This window comes from Gadus chalcogrammus, chromosome 10, assembly GCF_026213295.1.
Source record: "Gadus chalcogrammus isolate NIFS_2021 chromosome 10, NIFS_Gcha_1.0, whole genome shotgun sequence".
NCBI classification, from domain to species: domain Eukaryota; kingdom Metazoa; phylum Chordata; class Actinopteri; order Gadiformes; family Gadidae; genus Gadus; species Gadus chalcogrammus.
In genome coordinates, this window is record NC_079421.1 from 1725872 (window position 1) to 1750285 (window position 24414).

The 24414-nt window shown below is 42.1% G+C and overlaps 1 protein-coding gene across 2 annotated transcripts; it reads left to right on the forward strand.

Moving 5' to 3' along the window:
- The first annotated feature begins 1754 nt into the window (after window positions 1-1754).
- On the forward strand, window positions 1755-24374 carry zgc:154054 (Alpha-1,3-mannosyl-glycoprotein 4-beta-N-acetylglucosaminyltransferase B-like). 2 transcript variants are annotated; one of them, XM_056600906.1, is made up of 15 exons: window positions 1755-1947; window positions 7883-8023; window positions 8925-9065; window positions 10082-10215; window positions 10368-10414; window positions 11106-11219; window positions 11599-11674; window positions 11950-12064; window positions 12217-12347; window positions 12865-12972; window positions 13248-13441; window positions 14258-14336; window positions 22270-22342; window positions 23367-23479; window positions 23548-24374. In XM_056600906.1, the coding sequence occupies exons 1-15, from the start codon at window positions 1857-1859 to the stop codon at window positions 23563-23565; spliced, it is 1575 nt and encodes a 524-aa protein (XP_056456881.1). In that variant the 5' UTR covers window positions 1755-1856; the 3' UTR covers window positions 23566-24374. The 2 variants fall into 2 exon arrangements, with proteins under 2 accessions (XP_056456881.1, XP_056456880.1); XM_056600905.1 differs by having other exon boundaries at window positions 23367-24374.
- Window positions 24375-24414: the final 40 nt, after the last annotated feature.

Below are 24414 nucleotides of genomic sequence, written 5' to 3' on the forward strand. Positions count from 1 at the left end.
TAATAATTGGAGGTAAAGCTGCCATCACTGAGGAGACTACACACTAGAAGCCTATTAGGCCATGGCTCTGTTTCTTTTGTTGCTGAAAAAGACATGGTCAATAAAAAAAATTGGATCATGGTAATGTTGCAGTTGTATTTATGTCACGGTTAGCGGGTGGCAGGTAGGCAGGTAGGACCCAATAGCATACAGTTCAATAAAAGGATCATTTATTAACGCCAAAGGCAAGGAACGCGGGTAAGGAAACACCGGGAACACACAGGACACAACTCCCCACCAACTAAAATGATCCGAAAAGGAACAAAGGAAAGACCAGGGCTTAAATACCAAACACACACAGGGCACGCAACGAGTAACAGCTGAAACACATTAGGGGAGGGAGCAGTAATCACACAGGAGGGAAACTTGACCGGACATGGGGAGAAACAAGACCGATACCAAAGTAAAACAGGAAACACACCAAAACAAGACAAGGAAACCGACAGACCATGACAATTTATGTATTTTACAGCTCTAGTGATTGAAAGACATATTTTGAGTTTCAGGAACTAGGTGGGGAAATATTGTTTAAACTAAGTATCTACAGTTAGTCCTCCTGCGGCTTATTCCTTTACGACACAACACAGCACAACCCAACACAACACAACACAACACAACCAACACAACCCAACTAACCCAACCCAACAACACACAACCCAACAAAACCCAACCCAACACAACACAACATACAACCCAACCAAACCCTACACAACCCAACCCAACAAATCACAACAAAACCAACACATACCAACCAACACAACACAACCCAACCCAACACAACACACCCCATGGTAGACCTACTACGGTCTATAATGTGAGGCTCTGATTTAAGAAAATAATTATGCAAACAAATTCTATTAAATGCATGAAATCGAAAAGTAGGACCAGTCTTAGCCAGTGGGGACAACCGTTGGGTTTTTTGGTGTCGGATATCTTCAGTAGACCTTTTGGTAAATGGTTATGGGTGGTTATGGTATGTGTTCTGCTGAGCTAGTGTTTCAAACCGACGGGTAGAGAACTTAATACTGTTTCTTGTCTTGGTGACAGAACCAGTTAGGCTGGTAACAAGCAGGATAGATATCAGCGTTGGTATGTTTCTTCCATTATGTTGCCTGGATTGTGTCCAATGCCTTGAATGAATACCGAATGAATTAACGTTTTTATTTCCTATTTTAACCAAACCTCAGGAAAGCTACCCAACCTCACATCTCCACCGATGAAGAAATGTTCTGCTGCTCATGACAATATTTAAACTCATACTTATAAGGCTAATTTACCACTTTCACCTCTTTTAATGTCACATGCTGATGTAAGTTAATTAATTCTATAGACATGACATGAAGATGATTATTCATGTCAAGTTCAATAATAACTTTTAAATATACTTTTTTTGTTAGATGACCCATTATTGTTAATGGCCTTATTGTTTAATGTTGTATGTAGGCCTACATCTTATGATGTTTGAAACGTTGTCATTAATTATTAATAGATGTTGTCTTGTTTGTTTTCATTATTTGTATAAATAAACGTTGGCCATTGTGAACATTGTAAAAAAATTGTAATACACGCTCCTAAATAAATTCACCTTATTGCTGCACGTCCTCGACTGCCCTGTAGTGGGCGTCGTAGGACGTCCAGCAGAATCAACACTGCGGTCTTTACGTCTGACAGCTCAGGGCGGAGAATACACATATACCAACCAGCTATGGTAATTGGGAGGCGAGTTTCCATGTTGATAAGGCTACCTGTTTGGAGATTATAGCCTGAGTTGCGGATTACGTCTAAACGGAGATCACCAGAAGTTTGCTGGAGATGAGATGAAGTTTCGCCCTGTTCAGCTTGTGTTCCTTCTCCCTCTTGGATTTTTATTCTCATTTACTTGGATTAATTCGATCCCCAAACAGACAGGTAATCGATAAACCCGTTCAACACAGACCAGAATACAGTCATAAGTGTTGGGTTAGTTACTCAAAAAAGGTAATAGGTTACTTATAGTTGCCTCTGTAAATTCTAATGAAATTACTTTACTGGTTACTGCATTTGAAGAGTAACTTCACTACTTATTACTTTCCCGTTTCTTAATTTACTGTAGATACATGGACAAACATCATAGCCCTATCATCACTTAGTGTTTATTGCATAAATGTATACAAAATGGCATATAAAACCATATGAAAGAACAATATCCCTATCTGCACAAAGAAATATGCCTCACGTAAGATCCATAAACAACAGAAACAGGCTTTGGGAAACATGAGAACAAAAATTAAGTGGTCAATGAAAAATATAATAATAAAGGTAACTTTATCCCATAAAATTAAAACAGAAATGTACTTAAGCGGCGGTGACAAATGCTGTATGAAACAGATCTATTTTGCAAGCTATGACATCGTGTCTTCCTCTCACCCTCTTGCAGGCAAGAGCCTCACGTTTCAAACTAATGCCATCTATCCACTGCACCGTCATCCCTAAGTAGCTATTGTTGTTGGCGTCCAAATGTCCGCGGTGGTGGACGCATGATACAGGGACTCGAAAATTACTTATTACAAGGCAACTTTATAGCACTTTTCATACACAAGACTCAAAGTGCTTCACATATAAACATCGTCATAAAATAAAATAAGATAATAGTTAAGTAAAAGAAAACATATGCAAAGAAATTAGTAAAATAGAAAGTTTGTCATTTTAGCAAGTGGTAAAATGTTTTCCTGTCAGATGTTGGCTTGCGAGTAGCGGCTATTTTTGTATTTTTCTAAATCTGGGCAATTCAATAGTCGACAGGGGAAGCATGTCTTCTACAATGAACCCTGTTACAGCCTGTTAATGTCTTACTGTGTTACCTGCTTGCGCGCTCCAACACCTGAACACTCCTTCCACAAGCAGCTACGTCACTCAGATCGATCGCTATGGCAACGTGCCGAGGCAAGCATGCAGCACACAAGCACACACCACTTCAGATCAGAACTGTGGTGCGTTCACGTCGATGGAAATTATGGGAAAACATTTTTTTTTTGGCAACTCGGGCCAAATTTTGCCCAGTTGGTGACGTATGGTTTACTAGTGACGCGCGTGAACCTGGCGGAACATGAACGTTTTACTCAACATAAAATAATCAACCATCATATCACATAAGCCTACTTTTATTGATTGACGTTGTAACCTCTGTTGCTTTGCTCTGTTTTAAACGTTGCGTACTGGTAAACAGTGGCGTCAGTAGTTTTATTAGGGGCTAAAGCCCCGGATATTATTAAAGTAGCCCCGAATATAATTTGTTAAAAAAAAGAAGTATATATAGGCCTATATTGGTACATTTACTTGTAACTATGGAATGCATTAATTCAATTCAGAATTCTAGAAGTGATGAAATGATTCTTGTCATTAATTGTAGTTAGTTATTTAGAAAGAAACATGGGGATTCCATGGAAATAAAGTAGCCTAGTCCTTCTAGACCTTCTGGCAAGAGAATGAACAGTTTAAAAACATAGCCAGAATGTTACCACCTCAATTGAATTAACCTATACTATCCCTAATCAGATCCATATATATAGCCTACATATATATACACACACACACACACACACACACACACACACACACACACACACACACACACACACACACACACACACACACACACACACACACACACACACACACACACGCATACACACATACACACATACATACATACATACATACATACATACATACATACATACATACACATATATATATATATATATATATATATATATATATATATATATTAAACATATATATATTAAACACAAAAGGAAATTTGTGTTTGGTAGATTAGTTCTCTGTGGTAACAATGCTTTTTGGCAATAAATCTTATACCGTTGGAAAGCCTGTTTAGTTCCCATCAAATGCTGCCCTGTTTGTAAGGAGCATGCATGAGCAGCAGTATTGAGTATGTCGGTTGCGCCCATGAACAATTTGCCAAATCTTTTCTGCCATTGCCAAACAGGGTATTTTGCAGTTGCTATTGACACTTGATTTGGTGCCGGATTGGCACCTGATTGGGCAACTTCAAGCTGGTGTTCTGCAAAACCAAGTTGCGGCATTATTTGGAGTGAGCCCTGGTACCCTCTCCAAACTAAAGGCCCAGTTCCATATAACGGGGGATGTCAAAGACAGGCTGTGAAGTGGGCATCCCAAGAAGACAACACCCCAAGAAGACCGTTTCATCACCCTGTCAGCACTTAGGTGCCGTAGGCTGTCTTCTACAGATTTGCAGTCAAGGTTTGCAAGACGATATGGCCGACGGCTCTCTGCCCAGACAATCCGGAACAGACTACACGCAGCCAATCTCCGGTCTAATAGGGCTGCCAGGAGTCCTGCCATGACTGCCCTTCACCATCAGGCCCGTTTGCGCTGGTGTCGGCAACACGTGCACTGGAACCTGAACATGTGGAGGAACGCTATGTTCAGTGATGACTCCAGATTCTGCCTACGGCAGTTGGATCGTAGGGTCAAAGTGTGGAGAAGATGCGGAGAACGCTATGCTGATTGCTGCACCGATAGAATAACATCTTCTGGTGGAGGCAGTGTGATGGTGTGGGGTGGCATCTCCCTCACTGGAAAAAACGAGGGCTTGTCAGCATTGGCGGCAATCTCAATGCAGAGAGATATAGAGATGAGATTCTGCTTCCAGTGGCAATCCCATATCTCCACAGTCTGGGACCGAACTCTATCCTCCAAGATGACAACGCTCGCCCCCACAGGGCGGGGTTTATCAGAGACTACCTCCAGAATGTGGGAGTGGAGAGGATGAAATGGCCTGCTAGCAGTCCTGACCTCAACCCTATTGAAAACCTGTGGGATCAGCTTGGGCGTGCTGTTCGTGCCAGAGTGACCAACACAACCACGTTGGCTGACTTGGGACAAATGCTGGTTGAAGAAAGGGATGCAATCCCACAGCAGTGTGTGACCAGGCTGGTGACCAGCATGAGGAGGAGGTGCCAGGCTGTTGTGGCTGTGTATGGTTCTTCCACACGCTACTGAGGCTCCTGTTTGTGAAATGATTAAATTGTTAAATTGCCAATATGTCTTGTTTCTTCAAACTTCAATCATCCGATCCACCAAACACCAAGCGAGGCAATGGCAGAATAAGCTGTTTGGCATTGGCAGAGAAGATTTGGCAAATTTTTCATGGGCGCAACCCACATACTCAGCTCTGCTGCTCATCCCACAAGGGCATGTTCCTTCAAATGGGACAGCATTTGAAAGGGAACTAAACAGGCTTTCCAACGGCATTAGATTTATTGTCAAAAAGCATTGTTACCACAGAGAAATAATCAACCAAAGACAAATTTCCTTACTTTTTGTGCTATCTATCTATCTATCTATCTATCTATCTATCTATCTATCTATCTATCTATCTATCTATCTATCTATCTATCTATCTATCTATCTATCTATCTATCTATCTATCTATCTATCTATCTATCTATCTATCTATCTATCTATCTATCTATATATATGAAGGTCTGTCTCACTTGTATTCATTTTACTCTGAAATAACTTGACTGGAACTTAAGATGTTTGGGGATAAGCAGCACAGCAGTCAGGTAGCTATTTAAAGCTATAATAAACTGCTTCTTTGGTTTTTTGGTGTAAGTCTTTATGAAAACATGAAGATAACGAGACGGCTCGCCAGTGATGAGGCTCACGCTAACGCGTGTTCCCGACAGCGAGCGTTCATGTGCACTGCGTTGGGAATCTAGTTCTTCACAGCTGAACTAAAAAGTCTGAACTAAACAGAACTTACTAGGATCAGTTTCAAGTTCGAACACATTTATTTCCTTGTGGCCTAACATCTACTATCCTTTTGCTTTTATTCATGAGAAGCATTGCCACTGTATTGAAGGCTACACTTGTACTTATCTAGAGCTGGTTTACCAGTACACAACGTTTAAAACTGAGCAAAGTCGATGCCAACAGACGGTTACAACGTCAATTAATAGTAAAGTATGTGATATGATGGTTGATTCTTTTACATTGATTAAAACGTTCACGTTCCGCCATGTTCAGGCGCGTCACTAGTAAACCAAACTGGGCAACTCTGTTATCAAAACTTGGCCCGAGTTGCCGAACGGAAGTTGAATCATAACAGCATCATGAGGTGTCGTTCCGAGAACTTTCCGACATCACATAAATGTTCTCCCCATAATTCCCAGGGATGTTAGCCTGCCATTAACACACAGGCAAACACAGCTTGAGTAACGCAGGAAAGCACGTTCCTATAGTCTAGTAAAGTAGTGTAGGTACCGATATTTCTAGTGTAATGAGTTACTTTACTTCGTTACCCCAAAAAGTAATCGTTACTGTAATCCGTTACTTTGTAATTTGTTACCCCCAACACTGCCTAATAATAATATAATACAAATTAATTGTATAATAATAATAACACTAATAAAATCAAGATAAGCAATGGAAATTTTAATGTTTTTTTTATTGTTCTTTTAAAGAAAAGGTATTTGCTACTGTTAGTTAGTACTTTGATTTTGGTCATTGAATAAATTATAGCCTATCAAACTAAAAAGCAAAACACAACATGAAAATCCTTATGCTTTCATAATACAATACACTTATGAAAAACCAGCACATAGACCATATAAACCTAAAAAACTTGAATGTCCCCAAAGGAAGTTTGACTTGAGGGGTTCTGCAGGAAGGGCTCTCTGACTACCCAAAACTCAGTAGGTGTGTTAACCTGCTCATTGTGCAGTGGACCTGCTGCTTCTGTGAAAGAGAGATCACACTCTGATGTGATATGACGCCCACAACATTTCTCAATTTCATATCCATAGTAGAGCATAACCAGGTCGAACCAATGCCATTATTTTCCCGGACATTATATTTATTAATGTGTGTGTGTGTGTGTGTTTGTGTGTGTACAAACATAATATTTGCAAACGCGCTAACAAGTACTGTCACGTCAATTCTGCATTTAAATCAACATAATATAATATATTACAAGAGACAAATATAAATCACAACAATCCAAGATGTGTGTGCTTTGTATAATTGATCGATGAGCCTATCTAACCGTATGAGTTGTAGTTATTCAAATTAACATTTAAGAATGGTAGGAATGCATCCCGCCCTCATAGTCCATTGTGCTCAGGCGCACCTCATTCTTCGATGCATTACCATACTGACACACCAGACGGCTATTTGATTAGCATATTACTCAGTGTTGCATAAGGTCATTGCTGTCCGCACCTATGCCTGGCAGTGTTACTGTTTTAGCTTTAACCCTAGTTTGAGCTCCAACCCTAACCCTGACCCTTAACCCCAACCCCAAACCCACACGTCTAACCCCTAACTGCTAAAGATTCATTTGTATGCATTTTTATAGTGAGAAAACAGGAAGATAGGGTCGCTGTGATCAGGACTGGGCCTTAATGGCCCCTGACCCCTAGCTCCTAACCATGACCCTAACGGCCCTTATGGCTCCGCCAGAGGCATGCTAAATATCATTTGACAAAATAACTTTGTTTTGCTGAACCAGCATTTAACGCGCATGTGCCCTGGCAACAAATGTAAAATAATACCAATAGCATCTGGGCTTCCTTGGCTCCAACCATTAGCCCCCTGGTTCCTACATTAATTCCATCCGACCTGTTACTTCGTTGGTAACACTTAGAGCCATGCCGCAGAGGGGGCTGAAGGAAGCGCTACGACCCAAAACGCTACAAGTGACAACTTGCTGCTCTGCAGAAAAGTAGGTTATGATGGCTCCATCACCAGACCGGTATTGTCCTTTAACATCTCTCTTTTTTTTTCCTCACAATCTCTTTTGTTAAATATCCTGTAGATTCATATGAGGAAATACAGAGTCTTTACAAACGTCTGCTGAAGGCTGAAGCAGCGGGAGTGCAGGTCAACCTCGAGCTGCAAAGGGCTCTGGAACGCCTGGCTAACTTCTCAACTACCAAGGTGCCCAGCACTGCCTCAGGTCAGTGTCCACAAGCTGTTCCTGGTGCTAAAGACCTTTTATAGACCCGTTATCGGTTTGTAGAAAATAAACTCAATTTCATAGCATGGTTGTTTTCCCTTAGTCGTTCTTATATCCTACCAGTTATAACGAAAGTGAAACCATGATCATTTCAGGCTTTGCTTTGGTATGAAAAATACTGCCAGGTCTATAGAGCTATGGTTATTGTAAATAAAGCAAACAGCAATGGCTCAACGGATAATTGCACTTGGGAAAAAGTAACCTCCAAGTTATTGTAACCATTTTGTAAAGCGTTAACTTAACTACATATTTGTTATGAAATCACCCGTTTCTCCAACTCCCCAATTTCTGATAGGGTGTATTAGGTGTCACATATCCCTACCTACAGACAAGACTATTACCTTGCACTCAAAAACACCACAAGAGAAAATGTGGATAGTTGGTGTAGCCCACCATTTACATATTCTACAGTTCCTGCTTTGTTTCGCCTAAAGCTAAAATTGTAGCATAATCTTGACGGAAAAAGGGTATTAAAACGATGTGCTGAAACTTGAAAAGCAGGTGTTCTGCAGACCAGCTCAGCTTTCATACTACTATGTTAAAGTTCTTCAAATTCTTTAACAAGTAAAGACCAGGAAACCAACAAATAAAGTATGAGTTGAAGTTTTGTACTGTCCCCAACATTTGGATAATGAGACTGATCATATCGTTAGCAAGGGATTCCGGCAAGATGCAAAAGTAAGTATTTGCTTGGCAGTATACGAATTGCAGACACAGGGAAGCAACATTGGAAAGAGAGCCACCAACATGCCAACATAACACCATTTCTATCTTTATTTCACTGCAACAAATACAAACAACACACTTTTCTCGTCTTCTTCTTTTGGTGATCTCTGCTTAGGCCAGCCAAGACAGGAGCTGGCCTCTTCAGATCTGCCCAATACTCTTCCCCTGCCCAACATCTTCAGCTACCTGCCTCACCTAAAGGAGCACGTGGACGGCCTGACCCCCAACATCGTCCTGGGACAGGGGCGGCGTGGGGGTAATGGAGCTAATTCATAAGATCACACACAAACACTCTTACTACGCTTTCCCCTTCCGCTCTCTCAGGCCTCCGTTACGCTTGTCCCTTCAACGCGACCTCTGCGGCAAGATCACAGCAGGATGCATTTCTAGTCAAGTGTGGACCCTCGTGAATAGGATTTGAGGATCGCCCCAGGACATGTCCTGAGACGGTCCAGGCCACTTTCTGATCGGGATCAGCTTAGTGTAGCCACAATCCAACCTTTCAACATTCCTCCATTTTTGTCAACAGCCTTTGACTAGTAAAGATCCCATATCATGCTTTTTTTTAGGGTAAATGATTGCGTTTGGGCGTACTACTAGAATAGGGTTACATTACTGTATGTTAATAACACCCCTTATTATTCTTTGAAAAGTAAAAAAAGCATGATATCACCCCTATGAATGATTAGGGGGAACAAGGGATCCGATCACAAATCTGTCCAGGCAATTCAAACGCCGACAAACAACCAGTAACTCAAACAACCTGTAACTCAAACCGTAACTCAAACTAACCTTAACTTGCTGTCTGAGATCCAAGGAATCTTTGTTGGGCAATCTTACATGCACCTATGAAGTCATAATTTGTGTTACTATTTTCCTCATTGTATGTTGTTCCACTCTTAAGTTGTGAAACAGTATAGTACAATAGTATACCATTTAGTACACTTGTATACTCTTTCCTTATACTCTGTAATATACTATTTTATTATCATGCCACTTCGATGCTACAGTGTGAAGCATTTCACGTCTCCATTGCACATTTTCCGTAAACATATTACATTTGATGTTATATTTTACCTGGTACACTTCATAGTATCTGTTACCTGGTATTACTTCCTTGTATCTGTGACCTGGTATCCTACACTTCATTCATAGCTGATGTCTATGATGCAGTAAAACAAGGACATCTTGCTCCGTAGTTCCCCTAGCCATGTGCTTGTACGTATGTGTGTGTACATCATATGTATATATGTGTGTGGGTGTGTGTGCCAGTTTCCTTGGTGCTAGGTGTGCCGACAGTGAGGCGGGAGAAGCAAAGCTACCTGATCAACACTCTGAGCTCTCTACTCTTCAGCCTGACACCCTCGCAGTGCGCAGACCTCCTCATCATCATCTTTGTTGCAGAAGTAAAACTTGCACACGCGCACACACACACAAACACACACGCGCACACACACGCACATGCACAAAAATATATTTGCATCGATAAAATACAAATGTTTATGACCACATTTGCATCTGCCCTCCTGAAAATCCCCCTCCTCCCTGTTTGCCCCAGACCGACGTGGAGTACGTGCAGACTGTGGCAGACCTCCTCATCAAGAGGTGGGAAGGGATCCTGGTTCGTCTCCCAGCCTGTTGCGGGCTCAGAGTATTACTGCGATATGTGACAAACAGCTTTTCATCTATTTCACACACAGCAGATTGTGGAAAAAAAATCACATTTATACAGCCTGAGATACATTCCGAAGCCAATTGCAATTTGTCAAACATTTGCATTGGAGTGTTTACAAAGTATATATCGAAAACAGGAACTACTTTCAGCTCAGGTTTAACTAGCTTACTATTGTGGCTGCAAGAAGATGCATTCCAGCACCATCTTTACATGGAGGCAATGCTAATTAGTTAGTCCTCCTGCAGAGATGTAAGCTGTAAGACTGAAACAGACGTGGAAACATACACCTGAGCAACATTTTCTGCTTACAGCACACAGAAGTTACAGAGGTTTCCATTTGCGAAATCCATTTGCGAAATTATGCATGATGTTATTAACAAATGAAACAAAGAGGTTCACCTCTTCTAGTCTATTCTATATCTCTGTTCTTATCTGCTGTTGAAATGGGGCATGACTGGCGATGGTGCTGTTGGTGGTGGCAGTGGGGGTTTGGGTTGTGTTTTTGTTGAGTTTTGTTTGTAAGTTTGTATTTTCGAAGTAACGGACACTGTGGCCTGAGGTGCTGTCTCTGTAATAGAGGACCGGGGATCTTCTCCCACTTTCTTTGATTCCTTCTCCCAGTTTCCCCATGGAGGCCGGCGCAGGGCTGCTGGAGGTGGTGTCCCCCTCTCAGTCCTTCTACCCAGACTTCAGCACGCTGCACGAAACCCTCGGGGACTCCAAGGAAAGAGTCAAGTACGACAAACACGATAGCTGGTCGGGCAGCAGATGGGGAGACCTGCAAAGTGTCAAATGGACGTTGGCCAAATGTCCACTTGCTGAAAGTTTGGAAAATGTGGCCATCGCACTGTGAATGTTCAAACTGATTAGAAGGGTGTAAAGGAAAGAATTAGTGCGCTTGTCGTGTCCATGCCTAGAAATAGACCCAAAATACTTAAAATATAACGTGATGGCATATTGGTGGGGGGCAAAGGCAACAAACAGCAAAATACAGTGCACAGTTTGGTTACCAGTGTTTGATTATGGGAGCGCCATAATTTAGGTAGTAATTCGAACACTGCTTCTCACTAACCTACTATGCATAAGGAAAGTGTCAACACTTGTCTGTTTGTAGATGGAGAACCAAGCAGACTTTGGACTTCAGCTACCTCATGCTTTATGCTCAGGATAAAGGAAAATACTATGTTCAGGTATTATGCAAATACACACACACTCACACCCACAAACCCACACACGCACATGCTTGAGCTGGCACACCATTGCGAGCTGAGTGGTTAATGAAAAATATACCTCAATCTCCTTATCGACTGCAGCAGCAGCAGCATAATCATATCCTGTATTATTTTCAAGACACATGTTACACGTCAGAGTACCGCAAGCATTGCTACACTGCTGGAAGAACTGTGGTACATTTCCATGTCTGCAGCGTAGGTCTGACTTCTTCACGGCTGCGTTTCTGTTTCAGCTTGAAGATGACATTGTCGCCACGACCGACTACTATGGCATGATGCAGAGATATGCCCTGCAGCAAGAGGCAAACCCATGGCTTTTCCTGGAGTTCTCACAGCTTGGTTTCATAGGTAGGGTGTGTGTGTGTGTGTGTGTGTGTGTGTGTGTGTGTGTGTGTGTGTGTGTGTGTGTGTGTGTGTGTGTGCCCATTATTTTTATTCCCCATTTCCACAGACATGTTTGTTTCTCTAACATGTTTTAATGTTTTGTGAAAATGTTCAAGGCAAGATGTTCCACACCCAAGACCTCACGATGATAGTTGAGTTCTTTCTGATGTTCCACAAAGACAAGCCCATTGATTGGCTGCTAGACCACATCCTGTGGGTAAAGGTCTGTAATCCGGAGCGAGATCAGGTGAGCATGTTGTCATAACAACTCCTGTCATGACATTTATGAATGAGATATAGACACAGGTTTTCAAATAGTATGAAGTCCCACATATAAGTTGCATTGAGAGGATCCAACTATGACTTATACAATAACTATGCTGTGGGAGTCTTGTTCAGATCTTCTTAGATGTTCACAAATTCTACATTTTATTCTTTGAATGGGTTTTCAAAATGTTTTTTTTAATTCACTCACAATCGCAAAAAGTCTTGCTTTGAACTGGTTCGCCTTGAAAAGAACAGAGTTTATTTAACCAACAAAGTTTGGTTAACCGGCCATTTGGTCTGTGAACACACCATTTAATTTTTATGTATAAATATATTTAGTGTTGGGAACCTCGATGTCTGAAGAGTTGTGTCATAATGCCTAACACTACCTGCTCCTTATGAATCACTTGTGTCTTCTAAATGAATCAACAATGAATAATATGAACTGTAATTATTCAAACAAACCAATATCCATGTTGATATGTTCCCTCATTCAGAAACACTGCAACGCACAGAAATCCTTAATCAAACGCCGACACAAGCCCTCTCTCTTTCAACACGTGGGCCTTCACTCCTCTCTGTCTGGGAAGGTCCAGAGTCTCAAGGTAGGCTCGCCTACTTCTCCTTCTAAAGTCGAACAACAAGTTATTGCTCAACAACCCCCCCCCCCCCCTAATGCAGAGCCTAATGCAGGCTAAATGCAGGCCTGCTGCTTGCCTAATGTACGCTAAATGCAGGCTAAATGCAGGCCTGCTGCTGGCAAAATGGAGGCAAAATGCAGACCTGATGGAGGGCTAATGCAACAGTGAGCGAACACTGGTGTGTGTCTAACACGACCCCCCCCCCCCCCCCCCCCCTAATCTCTTCTCTCTGGGAGCAGGATAAGGACTTCAGTAAGCAGGACCTGTTCAGGGCCCACAGTAACCCCCTGGCCCAAGTGTCCACCAGCCTGGCCCACTACAAGACGCACACCCTGGGGGGCCTCTACCTGGGACGGGGCTTCTTCTGGGGGCTCACGCCCGTCCGGGGGGACCACGTCACCATCCGCCTGGCCCAGCCCGCCCACGTCAAACGGTCAGTGGGAGCTGGCCTAATGCAGGCCTGCTGCAGGCCTAATGCAGGCTAAATGCAGGCATAATGCAGGCATAATGCAGGCCTGCTGCAGGCTAAATGCAGGCATAATGCAGGCCTAATGCAGGCATAATGCAGGCTAAATGCAGGCCTAATGCAGGCTAAATGCAGGCTAAATGCAGGCCTAACATACAGTAAACTACTGTACTCTCTCACACAAACGCACTTAACCATTTGAGATACACTTTTACATTCCAACACAAATATATATATCTTTTAATATTAAAAGGTCACAGAACAAAGGATGTGTTAAGTTGCTTGTTTTAAGTGTGCATTGATGATATCGCCCAATATATATATATACAAACTGTTCATACAGTCTGTCTAGATATTTAAATATATCCTATCTATATATAGATATAGCTCTATATATTTATGTGTACATAAATGTCAGAATGACTTAGCTTTTGAAATACTGCGAACTTTTCTGAGAACTGAAGTGAAACTTCTCCTTCTGACCACGTTCCATCTAAATATACAGTTGTCTGGATCCATATCTCTCTTATAACTGACTCTGATTGGTCAGGGTAAGGCTTTGAAGATTTTGATAGTGTGTGTGTGAGAGTCCAAGTTTGAATTATGCCCCAAACCCCTCCAGGCTTTACTCAGCCATAGTTGGCCTATCAGATATCTACACATTTTTTTATCAATAACATTATCACCCCTACCATTCATTGTATACCTATTACATATCGACCAGGTGGATATCAGAAATACATTTTTGTTAATTCCTTAACATCATTTGTGTTTCAATTCTAGATACCTGTTCCGAAGCGGCAGTTTTGAGTCTCATCTCGACAAATTCTACAACACCACGGTCGAAGTGCTGCCAAGAAATGTAAGTGGCCTGTGTGTGTGTGTGTGTGTGTGTGTGTGTGTGTGTGTGTGTGTGTGTGTGTGTGTGTGTGTGTGTGTGTGTGTGTGTGTGTGTGTGTGTGTGTGTGTGTGTGTGTGTGTGTGTGTGTGTGTGTGTGTCACTTGACACAGTGCTGGTCTTCATTTCAGCCTAAAGTGTTACTTGTGTGTCACAACGTACTTGTGAGCTCCCACCAAAACTAACTCTTGGCTTTAACTCTCCTGGCTGTTAGGTAGAGTGTGTTTCACTCTCCTGGCTGTTGGGTCGAGTGTGTTTCACTCTACTGGCTGCTGCAGATAGAGTGCGTTTCACTCTCCTGGCTGTTGGGTAGAGTGTTTTTCACTCTACTGGCTGCTGCAGATAGAGTGCGTTTCACTCTCTTGTAGAGTGTGTTTTGGTTTGTGTGCTGATGTCATGTGAACCGTCCTCAATTCTAAGGGCAAAGTGTTGGTAGGAGTGATGCAAGCCATTTGCACAAAAAAAAACTGTACGCAGAGAATGACACAGCAAGGCTAAAGACGTGACCAGCCCATGCTTCTAGGCAAGGCAAGGCAAGGCAGGCAACTTTATTGATATAGCATTTTTCATACACAAGGCAGACTCAAAGTGCTTCACATCTAAACATTGTCATACAATTCTATAGCATTACTGTCCCGGTTGAGACTGGATATTCTGGTTCTACCAGGCTGCATTCTGCATTCTGCATTCATTGTCTCACAAGTTAGACAAGCCCGTTGAATAGAGATGCCACTGAAGACATGTTTCTGGAACGGACATTCAGGTTCAGGTTCAGGTTCAGGTTACTTTATTCGTACCCGTAGGTAAACTTGTGTTGCAGTTTAAAAGTGGGCTTCCGTCACACAGTTAGGACAACACATACACACAAACACAAATGGGACAGTTACATACAGTGGGTAAAACAATTAAAGTGCTCCAGGGCTAATCCAAATTTGGACGCTTAAAACTGACCAACATAATTAAAATATAGTAAAACCCTGATAAATTGATCTAAAAAAACCAACAAATAAATAAATAACACATACAAAATGAATGTTGTGCAAATCTAGCAGTTTCTACAGCTTGTTCTTCAGCGTGATTGCGGCTGGAACAAGCCTTGTCTATCATTCTTCAGAAGAATATCTCCGTAACAAAACAGGAAACACTGCATAACTCCACCCTCAGCACTCGCTGGTTCCCGGCCGGGGCACTGGTTCCCTACCCAGGCTCTGGTTTTGCAATGATTTATGAGGCATGATCAAAACTGCATTTCTACAACCATTGAAAGATATGCCACTGATCAATCAATGTAAGGTGAATGGTAGAATAGAATTGCCATCCATAAGACCCGGGTTTGATGCCTTACTGAAGCATGTATGCAGCAAGCACAATGATCTCCACTGTAAATTTGTAAGTCACATGCATTATAAAACACAGGACAGTTTTTAAATGCAAAAAACGAAAATATAGTTTTTATTATAACCAAGTGCGCCTAATTAAGACCAAATCAATAAAATAACACTACTTCATCCATCTTTGTATGCGTCAGGCTGCCTCTATACACCTGCTGCCACCAAACTACTGCACCCTAGCACTACACCGTACTGCAGCACTCAGTTAACTGGTACAGAAGGAAATGCTACAAAAAAATTGGATGGTGCCTGAAATATGACCGGCACATCAACTTTGAACAAAACAAAGGAAAGTCTCTTTTTTTTGAGGAAGTTTCCCTTTTAACCAACAGAAGTAGGCCATTATTCTTTCGGACAAAGTTGGCATCCAAAAAGAAACTGCACACATCATTTTATCCAAAGCAACCTATGTTCACGTAACGCAGTGCAAGTGAACATTGTCTTGTAGCACCGATGCTAGGCTTTAGACTTTTACTTTATTGTCCCCTGGGGGAAATTCTTTTTCACTCCATAATATATTTGTGGGCCGCACGCCGACAGACAGAATCAGATTGACAGCATACACAACAAAAACAAAATGCAGAAAAAATGCAGACAAAATATGTGAATAGTGTGGAACAGGGGTGAGTTATCTTGGCCTTTTATTTAAGGCTGCTATGGCTGCAGGCACCAGGGTTTTGCCATAGCGTGTCCTCCTGCACAACAGGGACCTGTACCTGCGTCCAGAGGGCCTGATGGTGAAGTGGCAGTTGAGTGGGTGTGCGTTGTCCTTTGCTATTGTGGATGCGATGCGTGAAATGGCCTTTAGGTTAAGCTCTGACAGTGTGGGTGTGGGGAGACCGATTAATTTGGCAGCTATGTTTGTGACACGTGTGAGTATGACCCGGTGATTGACAGTGAGCATGTTGAAGAAGCAGGTGGAACAGTAGAGCAGGATGGGCTGGACAATGCATTGGTACAGCAGTAGGAGGAGATGAGGTGCAACATAGAGTCCTTTAAGTTTACGGATGGCATACAGTCTTTGATGGCTCCTTTTTTGAATGTCCGATGTGTGCCGGTTGAAAGAGAGTTTATTGTCTATTGTGAGTCCGAGGTATTTAAAGCTGTCAACCGTTTATACTGTGTCGCTTTCGAGAGAGTGGGGGGCTGGGATGATGGAGTGCCTATTGTTATTTCTTTTGCTTTGTATAAATTGATGCAGGTGGTTACGTGTGCACCATTTAGAGAAGTGTGTGACAGTGTTGTGGTAATCCGATACAGAGTTATTGTCTGACAGAACAGCTAGGATGGCAGTGTCGTCTGAGTATTTGAGGTAGGTGGTGGTGTGGGAGGGGCTGGTATAGTCATTAGTGTACAGGGTTTAAAGGAAAGGGCTGAGCACACAGCTCTGAGGGCTATGGAGAGGAATGGTTATGTTGTGGCCTACACATAACGGTCGGGCAATAGGCAAGCTGAAATGTGTCCAGGGGGCTGGCAGGGACGAGAGGATGTGTTTTTTGTCCAGCTTGTTCGAAGCACTTCATGATGACAGATGTGAATGCTACGGGCGGGAATCATTTAAATCGAGGGAGTTGGTTTTCTTGGGGACAGGAACATTGGTGGTCCTTTTGCAACATTTGGGGACTACAAACTCAAGCAGGGATGGGTTGAAGCTGTCCTGAAGCATCTTCCAGCTGGTCTGTACAGGCCTTGAGTTCTCTGCCAGGGTTCCGGCCCAGGTGCCTTGTCTGTCATTCTTAAGCAAACACGATCAGGGGCCGTATTCACAAAGCATTTTATCTTACCGAGTTTTTTCTTAAAAGTTATTCACAAAGCCGCTGAGACCTACTCTTACTAAGGATAAATCACAAAGAGTGAACTAAGAGTGACGCGCCGTTGCTATGGATTACGTCAATTCTCGTGCACGAGTTTAGAAGCGGTCAGTTCGGTGATTGGTTGTTCAGACGAGCCCACTGAATCACCGAAAAACAAGGAAATAGCCTAGGCTAGAAATGAATTCCTATTAAGTAGTTATAGTGCAGTTAGCAGAATACACGCATGATGACAATTTTGTGCAGACCACGATAATGACGTTGTAGCCTGCACGTTCAAGAGAGAGAGAAAGCAAACAATAAAAATACGTACAATTTAAAAGAAAAGAAATGTTATGAACTAACTAAGTGTTGACTGATTTGTGCCAAGGTGTTTACCTAAAATGTGTTTTCAAAGTGATGCCTAAATGCCTGTCCACTCAGTACCACACGGCCAAATTCCTTGTCATGTTGATCGCCATCATCATCATCATCATCATCGTCTGGCTGTGGAATGTTCCTCCGCTTGCAGAGGTTGTGTAGAATGGCACATACAGTGATTACTGTGCTTGCCCTCTCTGGGGTGAGGCGTATTTCGCCGTGGAGGACATGAAACCGACGTTTCATCTGCCCAATTCCTCTCTCCACAACATTAAAGTATAACCTGTAAGTGATTACGCAGATTACGCTTAGTCCTATGCGTAAAACACATCGTATTGGCTCTTTGATGCCTTTTATTTGTTGAATCCATATTTATTATTGTTTACTGATATCTTCCATATATGCTAGAGCACACAAACATACACGACCGGTTGTGGATTGAGGTAGGGTGTCTAGAGCCACGGTGTCTAGAGCCGCGTCTTGCATGGATAGTCACTGTCACCCAGCAAGTGACACCCAACTGGTACATCTCAAAAAGCTGCCTCAGACTGCACACCATTAAAATGCGTGAATCATGGGTAGCTGAAGCTCCAGGCCACTTTGCATCAACATCCAGTAGGCTATGTTAAAATTTGCATCAAAAACAACCTGCGTGTTGATGGAATGCACTTTCTTCCTATTGACGAACACGTCCTCGTCTTTTGATGGCGCAATTATTTTTATGTGCGTCCCGTCAATAGCACCGACCACACCGGGCATACCTGCAAGTGCCATGAAGTTGGCTTTGATCCTGTGTAATTGTTGAATGTCCAAAGGAAAGTTTATGGCACGGCTGACTGATGGTGGCGATATTTTTAAATCGTCGGCATTGCAAAGTTGCATTTCCCCTGTTGCTAAATAACGTAGTGTGGCCAAACATTTTATTTCGGGACTAATCTGATTATTCCTGTTAGTCGGCGATGTTAATGCATCGCGCACTACTCCACAACAAGTTTAATACCCTAACATTTCGTCTCCCAGGCATTTTACGATTCTTTGTGAATAGGTCTTACTGAGTTAGGAGTCCTCTTGAGGACTTTTAAGCTCTCCTAGACTTAGGTGCTACTTTTAGTCCTAAAATACTTTGTGAATTGCTCTTAGTGAAAAAAGTTAGGAGTCCTACATTTAAGAGTGACACGCCCATTATCTTTAGGAGTCACTCCTAAATTCGCCAGTTAGGACCTACTTTTAGCCCTAAGATCCTTTGTGAATACGGCCCCAGATATGGTAAACTGCGGCCTTAAACAAATTGACATTGTTAAGCTACGTCGTACAACGTTTTTTAAAAAGTACCCAGGCACTTTATCAAAAAAACTATTAGTTTCATTCGAATACTACAACCACTCAAGGGTGCCGTCTCAGAATCAAAATCAAATTTCTGCAATGTTCCTAAGGCGAGATCAGTAATTCAGCAAGAGGACCCAGACGTTTTGCCGGGTCTATAAGTTCTGTCATGAAGCGTGGAGCCCATATATGGACGATGAATCTCGGCTTTACATCCCAGACAAGTTCTTTTGACCATTTATATGAACCATATATATTTACCTTTAAATTAGTGAAAAGCGTATTGATATTTCATAATTGTAATTATTTACTTAAAAATTAGCTAGGCTATTTATTTGGAAAGCAGCACCCATCTTTGGACGTCATCATTCTCAGGGCATGGTTTCAGATCTTTAGAAACTTTCTTTACCGTAGTAGACTTTAGTAAATACAACCAAGTTTTACTTAGAGATTAATATAACTTCTTATTGGGTTGGTGGACAAGGTCCATTTGAAATGCCTCAACTTGTGGATGTGGTAGTAAAGCATTTACTGCATGAAAATAGCTATTAATAAATACAGGTCCAAGCTTCACTTTGAGTACAAAGTTCTAGCACTCCAACGTCCTGCCCTATCTTCTTGCGTGTGTATCAAGGCATCCCTTTATGTCCCCAAACCAAGGCAACAGCGCCTACTACAGGACAAGAACTGTGACCTGCTGTAATGTTGCAACACAAACAGTCCTAAGAAAGTTATCCACTTCAATATATGTATATTCCCAATCAGTGATTCCCAATGGATTTCTGGAGACTATGGTGGGGGGCTTACAATCCTCTAGAGCAGGGGTATTCAACTGAAATCTAATAGGTCCAGTTAGAGAAAATTTCCTCAAGCAAAGGTCTGGAACATCATAATGCCTAACTTGCGTTATCATTCAGTGTGATATATATTGAAGTAGCCTAGCAGTTGTATCAACGTCTGCATGTAATCAACAACTGAGTGTCAGATCAATACAGGTAGAACAATTCAATAACATTTCGACAATATTTATTGTCACTTTTATACAATTATACTCAATAATACTGAATATATGTATTATTAAAGGAGGTTCAACTGACTCAACTGAAACTAATCTCTTCAAGGAAAAGAAGGGCTACATTTAAAATCAAAATGGTGAAAATAAATATTATAATAATCTTAAAATATACTAGATAAAATATATACTTTTCTTTTGAAAGATAAAATAAAGTATAGCAGCAGCTTGAGTTTCCCCTGTTTCTTTGTGAATGTTTTAACAGTTTCAACCAATTTCCAAAACATAACACAACACATCTTAACAATTAAACAGTTTTAGCTTCTCTTTCTTTCCCTCTTCTATCCAACTCTCCCACTTTCTGTTGTTCAGTGAGAGAACTGAGCTCTAGCTTGTCCTGCCAGGAGTTTAAATACCTAATGGCCAGGTAGATGTCCTCTCCTCTTGAACTGGTCTTAAGGGGAGTTACACCTAACACATCTTCACAGAACTCTTTCTTTTCTTGTTTGAAGAACCTTCCATAAATTAACAGCTGAGCATTGTCAGACTGACACATCAGTAGACTCATCTACAGCTAAGCCGACACACCTTATGTGGTTTCATCCAGCTGGGCTAGCACATCCTGGGTTAACATTTCACTTTTCAAATACCCATGATGCTGACAGGGGTATTTGCTTTATTTTGTCTCAAAGCTCTTCTTTCTGTTTCCCCTCAAGTAAGGTTTCAGCTACTGCACTCATGCATACCTTGACAACCCCTCCATCAGTAAATGGCTTTTTGTGTTGACCCAAAATCCAAGTGACTCTGAGGGAACATTCATTAGCACGTTGTTGGGCAGTGAATGAATGGGTCAGGATCCGGTTGGATTGTTCATATTGGGCTCTGAGACTGCTTATTTTCTGTGACCGCAGTTCAGACTTGAGCGTTGAAAACAGTTGTGCTTTGTCTCATATCGCGTTTCACGTTGGCACTTTTTATGAGTGCCACTGTCTCTGAGCATATGAGACAACCTGATTTTGTGTTGCCAGTGGGAAGAATGAACATGAATGAGTCTGTCCATTCTGGGTTGAAGGCTGTTTTCCCTGTCCACTGTTCTCTTCTTAGAGAACACCATGTGTAGTTATTTTTCTGTCTCCGGCTCACTCTGTCCGTCTCTTTTCTGTCTCGCTGTATTTCTCACTGTTCTCCCGCTGTATTACTCACTCTTCTCCCGCTGTATTACTCACTCTTCTCCCGCTGTCTTGCTCACTTCTTCTCCCGCTGTAGCCTATTACTCACTCTTCTCCCGCTGTCTTATCTGCATCTCCAAATGTATTACTCACTCTTATCTGACTTCTTTCTCTGTAATTCTCGCACTTCTCTCTGTCATCTCCCGCATGATCGCTCACTGTCTGTGAGCATGGATGGACTTATACTGTCTGTGAGTCAGGCAGCCCGTGCCGGGAATGCACAGATTCGATTGGCTGAGTAGCATCACGTGGGATGGCTTAACTCGAATGCAATTGGGTCAATGGATTTCCTGATTCCCTAAACCAGTACCGTAATGTCTAGAAACACTGCGTCGGTCAAAATAGAAGCGCCCCGTCAAAATAAAATAAAAATATTTTAATAATTTATTGACTATAGGTCCGGGTCCGTATAGGACGGCGTCTGGGTCCGGACCCGGACCGCGGTCCGCCTGTTAGTGACCCCCGCTCTAGAGGGTTCGGGGGGCATGCCCCCTTGGAGAAAATTTTGAATTGATTTAATTTAAATGCATCAATCTGGTGAATTTTGAGAACCAAAAAATGACATATAAATGACAAATGACTTACAATTTGCTGGTACTGATAGGAATGTTGTTGACACAATGTAAAGGGTCATACTAAATGGGGTTTAGGAGTTTTCAGTAAGCATTTAAGAAAAGATGAAAACAAAAATGACAATGTGTCTTAGTACTTCAGAATACATCACAGTGATGGCGGTTTTAATTGTGGTCTTTTTTTTTTTGCAATCTGCAGGCGTCAGTGTCCACGGAAGTGTCTGTTGGCTCCCCACCTCAATACATCGGATCAGATGGATTCATTGTTATCGGTAATGGAGCTCCACCACACACACACACACACACACACACACACACACACACACACACACACACACACACACACACACACACACACACACACACACACACACACACACACACACACACACACACACACACACACACACACACACACACACACACGCACAGCCCATTCGGACAGTGTTCTGCTCAGTCATGAAGAGAGCCACGGAGAGCTACGTAGCCTCAAAAATAAGACATCTCAGATAAAGTCAAATAAAGAGAAAGAAGGACTAGACACTCAGCAGTGGCGGCTCGATCATCACTGATCTATATATTTAAGAGCTGCTGTTTCCCCCCCATAACTGTCGATGGCCAGATGCGGGCAGATTTTCGAAACGGCTTGTAAGGCTAATCACACTCACACCTGGGGGTATAATATGTCCCCTTTAAGCTCTTTATGACTGAATGTCTATATTGGGATTCTGGATAACAAACAAAAAGCCTTCTTTATGGCTTAGCAACAAGGAGGACACACTCACATACATCACAAGAACAGGGACACATGCAAATGCTTGTTGTCTGCAGTTTTATCTTAACTTTAAAGCTAATCAAATAGCCTCATTGAGCACATAGATCTATTTGTATATAAGTTGTGAGGAGAAGGCAGAGGGCAGTATCAACATGTAAAGGGATATTTTAGCAATATGGTCTTCTTATCAACTTAATGCAGATGAATTGATATAGTCCATAGCCCTCTGTAGTCGTAGAAATGATTGGTCATTATGGGATGCATTGTTGTTGTGATGCCATGGTGTTACTCCTGTAAGAAAGCCTAGGATACACTACATTAAGGTTTTTTTAGAATTTGAATAGCTACAACTCTCTAGAGCTCTCTCAAAATGGTATCAAAAAGTCCCATTATTCATTGCAATGTACAATCCCTACACGATGATCGATCATCCAGTGAGTGGAACGTCAACTTTTTAATATTGACGGCTGAAGTAATTTGTGTGTGTGTGTGTGTGTGTCTGTGTGCGTGCGTGCGTGCAGGTGATTTTCAGGCTGGGGTAGCGGAGGGCCTAGTTGATGAAGCGCTGCAGCCCGTCTCTGCGCTGCGTCTGATGGTGAACGCTGATTCGGATGCCTGGGTGCTGCTCAGCGAGGTACGCTGTCCTCCTGCTCTGAGCCTCTTCCTGGCTTTGCTCCGTGCTAATCGTCTCTTGTCTTCTAGCTGCTCATTGAAGTTTGACGACCGTCGAGGAAGGAAATGAAAGCAGCCCTGCTACACCAATCCACACGGCCCTGGTCGGAACAAATGATCCAGAACACTTAGTTAGGGTAATGGTTTGTTAGGGTTAGTTCCCTGGTGGGAGCATACGATCCACTCCAGAAGAGGGTGAGTTAAGGTTAGTAAGGGTTACGGTTCATTAGAGTTAGGGTTAGTTAGGGTTAGGGTTAGGTTTGCTTAGGTTTAGTAAGGATTAAGGTTAGTTCCCTGTTGGGAACAATTGATCCAGAACACTCCAGAAGAGCGTAAGAGTTAGTTAGGGTAAGTGGTAGTTAGGCTAAGTGGTAGTAAGGGTTAGTTAGGGTTAGTTCCCTGGTGGAAACTAATGATCCAGAACATTCCAGAAGCCTGTTAACCTGTCAACCAACAATACTAGATTTCTATGACTCTTACATTAAGTATATATTTATTGTGATAATATAAATTTGACTTTTTTTTAAAAAACATTCATGTCATGTAATGAGTGTATAATGTATTAAGTTAAAGATGACTAAATACATTCAGTATTAAAATATATTTTTGTAACATACAAACCAAGCCTCTACTGGAACATGGTATCCTACCAAGTGGGCGGTGTTTAAGACGTATATTTAACTGAGAAAGAAAGTGCTTTGTTTGTTGTCAAAATAATAAAATCAGAATCCAGAAATCTACTGTTCACTACCTTCTGAGTTAGTGACACATAAGTGGGCTGACAAGGAGAACATGTGAGAAGAGCGGGGACATAAGGGAGGGGAAGGAGGAAGGCACTCTGTGCTCCACCTGCAGAATGGTTCAGAGTGGTTTCTGGACAAGCCAGCTCGGTGCTGT

Bases quoted from the DNA above. Each gene is read 5' to 3' on its own strand.
- zgc:154054 (XM_056600905.1), top strand. From the start codon at position 1,857: ATGAAGTTTCGCCCTGTTCAGCTTGTGTTCCTTCTCCCTCTTGGATTT. The intron at 10,216-10,367 runs GTAAAACTTGCA...TGTTTGCCCCAG, and splicing joins TCATCATCTTTGTTGCAGAA to ACCGACGTGGAGTACGTGCA. The intron at 11,220-11,598 runs GTACGACAAACA...GTCTGTTTGTAG, and splicing joins GACTCCAAGGAAAGAGTCAA to ATGGAGAACCAAGCAGACTT.